The following is a 12455-nucleotide window of genomic DNA, read 5'->3' as shown; positions in this document are numbered from 1 at the left end:
GGGTTTGAGTTGATTTTGTTTGCTAGTTTTGGTTTTTCTGATTGTTTGGGCTTTTTTCCCCCCTCAGAGATGCACCTTCTTAAATGACAATTAAATTGATTTGCTGTCTTTTTAAACAATTGCATCCTTTGCAATGAAATTTACCAGCATGACACTGTACACTTCCAGTTTTGCTGTCACTTTTAAATTCTAAGGGGAGAAAGAAAAAAAAAATACACAAAGGGAGCTAAAGTTAGTCAATCAGTTACCCCTTCCCTCTAGTCCTCAGGCTCCATTGAGATTAAATCACAGAGTTAATACAAATCTAGTCTGTCAGTTCCAGCAGATCTGTGCTGTTTCTGTGATAAAAAAGAGCACAGTAAGAATATATTCAACTGATCTAAGGTTCAAAGTAAAACTCCTGCTGTATGTAAAGGGGCAAGAAAACTACTACAAATTATGTTAGAAGATTAAGAATACCTAGAAAAACACTTATAAAGCTAAAGAGAATTTCTCCCCTCCACAATTACCAGACTGCTAGAAGTGATTACCTTTTCTATTTATAACATAAATACTATTTTGTTCGTAACAGTATTACCAGCTCAGAACCTCACCCCCACCCCCCCAATTACCTTTGACAACCTATTTTTCCTGTAACACTGACATTACCAAAAATACTTCAGAAGAGCAGAAGTGTTAAACAGAAGATCCTACTCCAAAAAGCAAGGATCCTCCAAGAGTATGAAAGGAAGATAAGGTCACCTAAATGATCACAGCTGCAGAGTCCACTGAGTCTCCGGCCTATAAATGAACAGATTTTGCTTAAGGGATTATTCATAAATGGCCTTCCAACAAAAACAGTGGTGAGACTGCAGGGGATCATTAGCTCGCAGAAAGTGGAGAGATTTTTACTTAGTCTGCTAGTGCTAAACGAACTGTTTAAGAATGGTATTCACTTTGCTGCATATGGAACAAGCCTTCCTTTATTTTCATGTTTAATGCTAGCTCTATATTTAAATGCCTTTGCTGCCTTGGTGTGTGATATGAGACACTAAAAATAGCCTGTCTGTTCCAGAAGTTCCATTGTGTCTACCTTTGAAAAGCTCCATTAATGATGCAAATGTCACTCTGAATTTAACTTATGAAGATAAGCCTAAAATACTGAGAGACTGAGACGGCACACACAGTAAATCTCCATCAAATATTTTCTATGTGAATCTACTTTATGTACCTCATATTCAAGCTAAACCCCCTCTACTTCAATCTATACTGAGAAAAAAACCCCACAATAATGCTTGAAAGTCCACACCTTCTACTGCTACTTTTTCTTCTGCGTGTCTGCCCCATAAGGCCTGGAGACTCTCAAAAAATTAGGAAATCTTATCTGGGTGTTTTCCAGCTCTTTCGTGCTGTAGATACCTTTTTAATCAAACTCAGATGTTGTTTATACTTTGGAAGGCCTCTTGCAGCCAGCGAGACAAAACGAAACAGTGGGATCCCATTCCAGTGAGATACAGAGGTGTCCTCTCAGGACATCGGTAACAGCATCCAGTACTGAATTTGCAAAGCAGAGGTGTTCATTTCATAGCAGGAATAATTAGTCTGTTCTAGGATCCTGAAATTTTAATGTAAGATGCGAAGAACGGCAGACATGGCTAGCGTCAGGTGTGGAGCAGACACGGGCACACTCCACAAACACGTTCAGCATCCCAACTCCAACTTTGGTGGCTAACTCCCTCGAAGATTTTTTAAATATACTTCAATCACTGAGTGCAACTGTTCTGGGTATTTTAGCGTGCTTCAGCAAAGGATGGCTAGTTTCTCAAGTAGCCTGATGATACTGCCAGCTAGACAATTTGTCTGGTACTACACATATATATGCATCTCTTATTACTCTATCACTCAAATTAGTAATAACTCTACTTTTGCTTCTTTTCCTCCCCTTTTTCTTGCTGGACATACCATTTATATGTGATGACATTATCTAGATGGTCAACTCCATCTGTAATCAAACAACTGTTTGTTGAGCATCTTTTCAAACCATGCACAGACAAGACTTAGGAAGACTACATGAATGTTGGAAACAGGACAAGAAACTTATGATGGTTTTATGACCATTTCTGTTTTCTGGCTTTGCCTGTGTACACATGCAGGTATGGTAAAAACACATGGGATTAGGCAAATTAGTTTGTCCAAATGCATGCATTGTGCTTTACCAGAAAGTACAGAGATTCTGAACACTACCCCTTTTAAACATTGAAATTAATTGCAAGAATGTGGGGAAAAGGTATACTACTCTACCATTTAGCTTTTCAGTGGCATTACCTTTATATAATTTGCAAGACAAAAGATGGATGCAACTTCTGAGTGCCCCAACTGCAGCTGTCAGAGTCCATCAGAAAATCTCAAGCTGTTCTTTGACTTCAAGATCATCAGCTACAATACAGACCATGGCAGCAGCAGTTAGCTGGCCACTGTCAGTGATGGATGAGACAACAGAATGCAGTTTGCTCTTTCATGGCTAAGTCAGTTGCCCCGCTGACAGGCAAGGCAAACCTGTTTTTGTCAGCGAGTCAGGCAGATATGACCCCAGAGACACAAAAGAAGCAGGTCCTAAAATTGTTTGGGTTGAAATGGATCTTGAAGATCATCTAGTCCCAACCTCACTGCAATGGGGTTGCTCAAAGCCCCATCCCACCTGGCTTTGAACACTTCCAGGGATAGGGCACCCACAGCTTTTCTGTTCCAGTGCCTCACCACCCTCACAGTAAAGAATTTCTTCTTCTAAACCTACCCTCTGTCAGTTTGAAGCCATTACCACTATCACCACGTGCCCTTGTAAAAACTGCCTCTCCAGCTCTCGTGTAGCCTCCTTTAGGTACTGGAAGGCTGCAGTGAGGTCTCCCTGGAACCTTTTCTTCTCCAGGCTGAACAAACCCAGTTCTTTCCTGCTCTGGATGCAGAGCAGAGCAGAAGGGAAGAATCACCTCCCTCGACCTGCTGGCCACACTCCTTTTGATGCAGCCCAGGATGTGGTTGGCCTTCTGGGCTGTGAGCACACTGCCAGTCATGTCAAGTTCTTCATCCACCAACACCCCCAGATCCTTATCCGCAGGGCTGCTCTTCATCCCTTCTCCTCCCAGCCTGTACCTGTGCTCAGGATTGCCCCAACCCATGTGCTGGACCTTGCACCTGGCCTTGATGAATTTCATGAGGCTTCTCAGGCCCATCTCTCAAGCCTGTCCAGGTGCCTCTGGATGGCATCCCTTATCTCCACCATGTTGACCACTCCACTCAGCTTGGAGCTGTAAGCAAACTTGCTGGCGGTGCACTTGATCCCACTCTCCCTGTCACCAGCAAAGATGTTAAACATCACCAATCCAAATGCTGAGAACAGCACTTGTCACTCATCCATTTGGATATGGAGCCATTGACCACAACCCTTTGAGTATGACCATCCAGCCAATTCCTTATACATCCAAGTGGTTCATCCGTCTAATTCATGCCTCTCCAATTAAAGACAAGAATGTCATATGAACAGTTACAAAATACCATCCTCACAGAGTCACTTCTCTGGCCATAACTGCATTTTAGCAGATGTCCACCTCAATATTACCAGTGATACATTCATTATGGGCCTGAAAATCCACTCTATCTACTCCACCTGCAGTTTTTCCTCAGCCAAAAGCCCACATGGTATACAGGAATAGGCCAAATGCTAGGAAATGTGGGCAACTCCCATGCTGTTCACAAACATTAGTGTCCAAACCCAAGCACATTCTCCATTACAAAAACATAGGCAAAACTCCAAACACAAAAAGCAGTTATCGTGTTTAGGGACAACTAACAATCCTTGACAGCATTACCATTTGGAAAATACTCTGTGTTCAGCTCCATCTGCACCCACTGTTTTGTTATAAGATATGCTGCTTTCCCAAACAATTTTACCGATTTCAATTTCAGAGCAGGATATCTAGACTGAAATGGCCATGGTCTGATAGGAAACGTTGGAGAGCTGATTAGAAAGTACAATATACAATCAAGATATCAACACTTGCACCCAAACAGCTTAAAATTATTTCAAAGGGTACAGAAGCAGCAATAAACAGTTCATATTTCTGTCCTTCCAATGGACGTGCTACAAAGGGCAATCTGGGTGAGCCAGTTCTAAATACATGTTCCTGCCAAAGCTCTGCCAGCTCAGGCACATCTTTGTTGCTACACTGCTCCTCCTGACAGGGCCTCTCTGTGCACGGTTTAGAGGACACTTCAACCCATGGGGTGACCTGCTTTTTTCTCTTTGTTCAGAGCATTCAGTAAAATCAGCAATCTAGCCTTTTACTTTCTGCTAAGTATTATGCACTCATGCTGCCTTTCCATATGGATTCAGTAACCGTCACTCCAGCAAACCCCTGAAAATCTGCACTAACACTCCATGCATTTCAGTTCTGCTCTGTTCACTTCACTAAAGAGAGGGAGAAGACCGCTGGGGAGGGGAGGACACCTCCAGCTCTGGCACAACCCCACTGCTGGGAAGAGAGGGTGTACAGACAGCACTGCCTTCCTCATCCCTGCTAGAAGAGCAATGTATGGCAGAGCAAGGTCAGCCTAGACTAACAGCCCAACAATAATGGTGCATAAAAATTTTGGAGCTGCGTATATTTGCTATCTGGTGCATTTTTCTTTTTGCTATCTTAGCACATCTTGGATGTGCTATGAAGCTGGAATTTCCCCCAGCATTACTCCCCATTCACTATCCCCAAACATCTGCCAATACACTACCTTTCCTCAGGGTGTCAAGAGAGGAAAAACACCACAACAAATGACTCACTCTTCTGTTCTGTCTTTCACATTAGCACTTCTGCAGTAACTTCAGCAGCTCTGCTGTTTAAACCAACTCATGTTTGTACAGCAGATCATCAACAGGCATACTACTCCATCACACTGAAATCACATTCTGGTCTGCATGGCCATTTCCCCCTCCCTGTGTACCTAAGTCAAGCCTGCCTATTTATTGATGAGAGCAAGTTTCAGCTGCAGTCAGCACTGTCTGGATGCTGGTGTTGGGCAAGTGAGCCAATATCTATAGTCTCATATGTTACCAGCAGAATGGCTATCTTATGTCTAGAAACTGTATTATAAGAGTGACAGATGTAGCAAAAATGGAGCACTAATTTAATTTTCAATTGCATTGTCTTCTGTCTGACCTGACAGTTCAAGAAGTCATCACTGAACCACTAGAGTAAGCAAACGCAGTATCAGAGACACTGAAGAGGAATTTCCAAGCTGTTTTTCACACAGCCACTTTCTCTGACTGTAGCTTCTCTGGAGCAGAATGAATCACTTGATGGTCTGTCTCGGGTTAGCTCACTTCTATTTAAAAACCAGCGTGAAGATCCGCACCTTTGATGTGAGTTAATTAAGCTCACATGGCTTTCTCCAGCCTGGCTTCTGCAGCTTCGGAAGCGAAGGCAGCCAAATTAGGCCCATCTGTCTAAATGGAAGGGACACCTCTCCCGCCATAAGGCACACTCCATTACCCAGCACAGGAGCTGCCTTCCAAGAGAACCAGGAAAGGGGGTTTCATTGCTGCCCACAGCTACCGAGAATACCAGGCCTGCCAAGCATGGGGGTTTTCGCGAGACCACAATTCTGTGCCATCAGTTTCTCTGCACAGAAGCCTCAAGGGTCTGTCCACAAAAGAACTTCCTGCAATAGCCTTTTGTTTAACCCTTGGAATTTCTTGACAGCCACAGATCTGCAAAATACATTTGCTTTTTCTCCATTTAAAAATAAAAAAGGAACTAACAAACTTCAGTGGGGCAGAGGATGACTCCCTGCCTTGATTCTGCAGCCATTAATTGTGTAACTGAAGTTTGTAGTCTCTACAAGCTCTGGAAGCCTCTCAGTTGCTATCCTGGAATCCCAAAAAGAAAGTAACCTTAAATAATCTACATCATCAGGTATGGCTGTTACCAAGGTGTTCTCAAGGACTTGTGCCCCTGCCATGCAAGGAAAGTTGGGTGATTCACCTGTCAGAAAAGACAGTTTCAAGAAGATCTACTGGCACCAGTGGGCAGGTTATCAAAAAGGTGTGTGGCATGAGAACAACAGGTATAAATTGCTATGGGGAGGATCTCACAGAATATAATTTAAAAATAGAAGTTAACTATAAAGACAGCAAAGCAGAATTAACAGGTTTCTCAGAGATGGTGCCAAGTCTCCATACTTGGAGGTCTTCAAACTCAATCAGATAAAGCCCTGAGCAACCTGGTTTGAATTCAGTGTTGACACTGCTTTGAGCTGAATGCTGGATTAGGAACCTCCTGAGGTCCCTTCCACCCTGAAAGGCTCTGTGATTCAATGTTACCTGCTACAGGTTCTATAATGCATAATAATGGAAAGGGGTTTGCAGAACTGCTTACATTTGGGAGCCTGGAACCAGTTTTTGTACCCTGGACTCCTGAGAAGCGCCACTTTACAGTTTGTACAGTGCAGCTGAAAACCAGCACAGTTTCATTGTGCTCACACTGGGAGCGTCTTGGAGCAAGGAAACAATGCTTTTGTCATCTTGCTTCAGAGTTGAGGATTGCAACCAAATGTATGCAAGCAAAAAGTACTCTAATTAAAGGAGAAATAAGAAATGCAGACTCCAAGGCTTAATGAATCATAACAAATACCTAGAAAAAACCTAATCCAGCTAATTCCAAGTGTTTGAGTTGGCTGAAATGTTTGCATGCATGAACACAACCACGTAGAGTTATTTCCCTGGGTAGAACTGTTCAAGCTGTAATATTGATTCTTCATCTGGAGCATGAATGGCAACTATTTGTTAATACAGTTGTAACTTTTCTACATACCAGATCAAGGTCTTGGGAAACCCTCCTCTTGCGCAGCTCTTCCATCCTCTCACACACATCTGTGAAGCAGGTGTTATAGTAGTCTGCATACTGCTGAGCCAGATCGTCAATATTTCCCAGTGACCCATCCTACAGGGAAGACACAGAAAACAGGTTAATCAATTCTAAAATCCTAATTCAAAGGTAGCACCACAACTCAAGGAAACTCCCTCCCTGCAGCACATCCAGCACATTGTGCTCAGGTCATCCTCTCCATCCCTATCCGAGAGCACGCTAACAGCAAGAAAGTTGGGAACTGCAGTACCAGAACAGCTCCTCACAATCAGGTGAGACTTTGTTAATTCCTACAGAGAGAAAGAAGGCAGGGACTGCAATGCACAGTGGTGGAACAACATATCCCTAGGCACTATCTGCCTCAATTCCCTCCCACCAACATATACTCATACTGCACCTGGTTCTCCCAAGCAGCTGCCCACTCTTCCAATTGGGAGCCAGTCGTCACACACATTTCACTGACTTTACTGAGAGTAGCCCTGCTTTGTGACAACGACTAACAGCAACTAAAACCATTACATTTCTTGCCAATACACCAAATCAGCCAGACTGCAAACAATGACACCCACAAAGACACTCTGCCAGTTGGTCTTTTAAGATGTACTGGAGGTGGAAACATGGTTTGCTGAGTCCCAAATGTCTGCTTTGCAGGGCAGTATTGCTACACTGCTAATAAAATGGCATAGCCAGAAATCTATATGCAACAATCTGTTAATTACAGTCCAAATTCATACTTTAAAAATGACGAATGAAGAAAATGAGAACAAAAAACCCCAATAAATAGGCTGGATTTTAAGTGTCATGAGAAACCTTTCTAAAGATCAGATATGTATGCTGCACCTGTGAGGTGAGGGGGTGGGCAGGTACAATATGCACACACTTAAAATAGGTCCAAAAGATGGGATGGAATAATCTTGCGTCCCTATTTGTCTAACTTGTGAAAGAGCATGAATGTTACTGTATGCATTCTTTAGAAGGTAACAATCTGCTCTCTGTGCCTATCCTGAAATAAATTTATGTCTTGATTATTAAGAAAAAGCTAAGCAACAGAGAAATAATGAAAAAATAATTATCCTAATAATATAGATAAATTGCAAGGTTGAGTTATAGCATATGAGCTAGAAGGAACTGTTAATTAGTAACCACACCTTACTGAAGCTGTTGTTACGTGGAAACAAGCACGTGGTCCCACTCTCAGGGTTCTGGACTATCCTGAAGAGGTAGGTTTGCTCTACCGAAGTATCACTTCCAGAGAGTTGGAAAAAACCTTCCAGTTTAAATCAAAGTGAAAGCCTATTAAGCCTCAGAGTCTGTGGAAACTACTTTCTACTCTTCTAAAGTGTAATTCCACATGCAAAACAGGTATCTCCTGAAACTTCTGCAGATTCCCTGGAAACCTTTGCACAGCTCACATTCCCAAAATTTAGAACAGCTTGAATTTTCTCAAAACTACTGTGTTCAGTACAGGTGGATACGATTTGCATGTAACTTCTTGGAGCAGCAGAAGCAAAATAACTACACTAAATATGTATCTACACTTTCTCACCCCCCACCCCCCATGTATTTTTTTACTGTAATTCCTATCTCTCAACCTGCCAAAGGTCTCACCTAGGAGATGCTTCAAGCATTAGAAGATTGGGGTCCTTATACAAATACACCTCTGGGAACTTCAGCCTTTCCAGAGCTTTGGACAAACAACTTCCCGCACTGCTAAGCAAGTGTATAGTTTATATGGTTAAAAAACCAGCACCTTTGAGAACACAACAGTGCTACCCCACCTTTCTACTGGAGCCACAGTGCTACCTGCTCACAGCAGAAGCCTATGTCTTCCTCCAACCACCTCCTTGCCCTCCATCACTTCCCAACAAGCTGGGCATGAAACTTGGACTCTTTGCCTGTACCACAAGTTCTAAAAATTTCCCAGTGCAACTGGACACTCCTCTGGTGGCTGAGGGTATGCTTGCTGATCTCACATGCTGCTTTCACAGTGTTTGCACACTCAGTAGGAATGATGAGGGCTGCACTGCTGGGGAAAAAAAAAGAACATTAAACTGAAAAAGCAACCCCAAAACTTAACCTTCATTTGGCTCACTTTTGTGGGCAATAAGAGAACCTGTGTGACTTCCAAAGAGACAGTGTGACATCTGAATCCCAGCTACTCAATCATAACAAACATCCCTCTCCAAGGGTCACCAAAAATTCTCACTTTGGAGTATCTTCCCCAGGCAGAGTCTGTTTATTCCTTGATAACTTTTGCCAGTTAAGAATATTCAAGGTGGAAACTGTAACGATAGAAGAGCAACACAGGAAAGCATAACTTTACTAGAATAATATGAAAACTGCCTATCAGTCCATGTCCTCTCCCAATTATGGAAACCATACATTTCATAAAGTAAATCTACTCCAAAATATGTGTAATTTTTGAAGGTAATTCATGACTTTGAAATTGTCTAAAGTACTCCAAATCAAAACATATTATGTGAACTTTAGCTCAGCTGAGAGCCAGAAGGAGCTGAGGATCTCAGCACACTCCATTGCTCCTCCCCACACCCTCCCACAACTCCTCAGACCTGTGGTCACGGACTGTTTGCAGGATAGCAATGGCACTGCCAGTAGATCCAACGCAGCTGAACAAGTGCTCATTTTTCGTTTGTACTGGTGTGCAGTTCACTGTGCTATTTTTAAAGGTAGCCTCCACAAGGCTGAAGGCTTCTGACTGTCCCTAGAGCAAAATTAGCTTGATTGCAGCACCCCAGTTAAAGCCTGCAGAACGTGGGCGGCCCCACTGCCAGCAAGCACGTGGCTGCAAAGAAAGGCCTATTCACAAGTGACCCAGTCCAGCAGTGCCGCCGTGTCCAGAGGAGCCGAGCTGCAGGCACCAGTCTGCCTGACTGACAGCAGGGATTGCTGGCAGCACTAGAGGCTTGCATGAGGGGGCTATGCTGCAAATGAAAACAAGCTTAATGTCCAAAAAAAGATGAAAAAATCCCACAAGATCTTAGAGACGAGAGTAGATAGCTGACACACATACTCACTACAGCCTTGCCACATGCTTTTGCTGGGTTACCAGACCGAGGGCAGCTTTACGCAGCTGCCACTCCAAAAAGGCAGCATGCACTCTCCTAACTAGATGTGGACAGCTTTGGGGTTTGAAGCCCCATAGCTTCTAAACTAGAACAAAACCACAAACACTTGCATTTGCACCTCAGCTTGCCAGAAGGTTGCAGTGGAAAATACCGATTGAATCATTTGTGTCTGTGGTCAAGACCTGCTTTTATGAGTTTATGCATGTGGGCAATGCAGAAAAGTATTGGTTTTGTCAAAAGAAATACAGATACACAAATCAACCCAAGTGAAAGACAGCAAGCATCTCACAACCCACACCATCCACTCATGTTTCATGTAAGTGTCGTAACTTAACAAAGGATTGTATATTTGATTTATATGACCTCAAATTTGATCCCTACATAGAGTTACCTCCATCATCCTCCTTTATTCTTCAATCACTACTAAAAACATGGCAAAACTTAGAAAAGAGAAGTTGCTTCATTTTTCTATTGCACTAATACTGGCCAAGAAGACATACTTTAGATATCACCAAACCACAAGTATAACTAATCTGAAGATGAATTTTGAACCATGGCATTTTGTCTATTCTTTAAACTGATCCCCTAACTTCTCTAAATAATTCTAAACTGTCTCACACAAAATCACCAGGAGTGTGCTTTGCATTTCTATTTTGTTTTAGAGTATTTAAAAAATATTCATACACAAAACATTAGCTCCAGCTAGGTAAGTCATGCATTGTGTTACAAAGGGAGTCAAAGGAATAGTCTGAAAAGTTAAAAAAAAATCTCTAGAATTATTAATAAAATAGAACAATAAAAGCATTCATACTAACAATATTTTTAAAATATTTCATAATGCTGCATAAAGAGTAAGACCCAGTGTAAATTTTCATAGGTTTAGACAAATGTGGAGTGCCATTTTAGTTTCACAGGTAGGAAAAAACATACAGTTATGTAATACAAAAATTAGTAAGCCAATGCAATTTACAATGAGCCATCAGTTATGTACCACTATGTCCCACTATGTCCCATTTTGATATAGATGGGTTGCATATTTGAAACAGCCTATGTGAGCAATGAAAAAATATATAGCTTTCAAATTTGTTCTTACTGACATATCTGTAATTCAGAAGCCTCTGAAATGCTCTGAACTGTCAGTAACACTTTTAAAACCAAGACCTCATAATAAACTTTTGCATTTTGTTAAAAATTTAATACTTAAAAAAAGCGCTAGCATGAAGAGTGCTTTACACCAATTGTGTTTATTACCATGCAAACTGCAATGTTCCAGCTATATAATCCCACAGATCTTCTCTAGTGGAAAAAAATTTGTGAGCAATACAAATATTGAGCAGGAAAACCATTCCCCAAACACTTTATTGGTAAAAGTTACATGCTACCCCTAAGACTTCACTACTGCCTGATACCTTTCCACAAAATAGTTTTGATAGCCAGGAAAGTAAACAATCCATTATTTATAAAGGGTTAAACGTAAAATGAAGATTTAATAGTCTAATGTAAACAGAAGTTATCTCAGATTTCTATTTTCAGTTGTGAAGTATGTTCCTAAATTTCCATTTTGTAATGTATGCATGCACCATTTTTTGGCACCATAAAACACAGAGCAAGATGATGAATTGCCCTGAAATTCCCAGCGAATTAGTTCTGATATGCATGTGAATACCAAAGGAATCCACTGGGATTCCTGTTAATGGAGTGACTACAAAGAAAAGTTGGAACGATTTGACACTTATTATAAAGTTAGAATTTATCGGTCACTGCACATCAGTTAGTTTAATGCCTTGGCAGAATCCTTTGTATTTGACATCTGAAAGTGTAAAAGAGAAAAATGTTTTGCTAGAGAGCTCTGCTGGCTGTAAAATTAAGTAAAAATACATTCATATTTTAATAGTGTAATAAAATGAAGACACTAATAGCTAAGGAGGAGTAACAGACTTTGCTAAGTAACAAATACATTTGATGAACCTGCACGTGTATCTAAATATTAGGCACTAGCAGAGCATGCATACTTTCTGCATAAACAAGATTTTTAGAAAAATCTTCCAAAAATACAACTATTTTACTCTATACTTCTCTATCTCAGAATCTGAAAAATGTATTACAAAGCTGCGTATTCCAGTGTGTCCTCCTCCTATTCTGGCAGATATTAGGAATGTCAAAAAAGACGTCTTGATTACTGGATATATGTGCTCACTCTCCCAGCCCCTGGGTGAAATTCATGTAACTGCATGAATCTCAGAAATGTAAAAAGATGTGGATGCTACAAGCCTGTTTGTTCAGCGAGACAGATGGGTCTCCATCTGTCATGGCAATGCATATTACAGCACACAGTGCAACTACACGAGTTCAGAACTTAAAAGCCACTGCAGCTATGGCCACAGCACATGCATAATCTGGGATCTTAGGAACGGGTCAGAAACTAGAAGGAAGACAATCTGACTTTTTTTCCTACTAAAGTATAAATGAATGTGGA

General features: G+C 41.5%; 1 protein-coding gene across 6 annotated transcripts in view; it reads right to left on the bottom strand.

The window, feature by feature from the left end:
- The window catches only part of SASH1 (SAM and SH3 domain containing 1), a 534286-nt gene that overhangs the window by 91236 nt on the left and 430595 nt on the right, over positions 1 to 12455 (bottom strand). For all 6 annotated transcript variants that reach the window (XM_048296504.1, XM_048296509.1, XM_048296505.1 and 3 more), the window contains exon 2: positions 6840 to 6968. In XM_048296504.1, coding sequence (XP_048152461.1) covers positions 6840 to 6968 — 129 coding nt within the window. The remainder of the gene's footprint in view (positions 1 to 6839; positions 6969 to 12455) is intronic.

The sequence above is a fragment of the Corvus hawaiiensis genome, chromosome 3 (assembly GCF_020740725.1).
Source record: "Corvus hawaiiensis isolate bCorHaw1 chromosome 3, bCorHaw1.pri.cur, whole genome shotgun sequence".
In the NCBI taxonomy this organism is placed as follows: Eukaryota; Metazoa; Chordata; class Aves; order Passeriformes; family Corvidae; genus Corvus; species Corvus hawaiiensis.
This window is presented reverse-complemented; position numbering and strand designations above follow the sequence as displayed.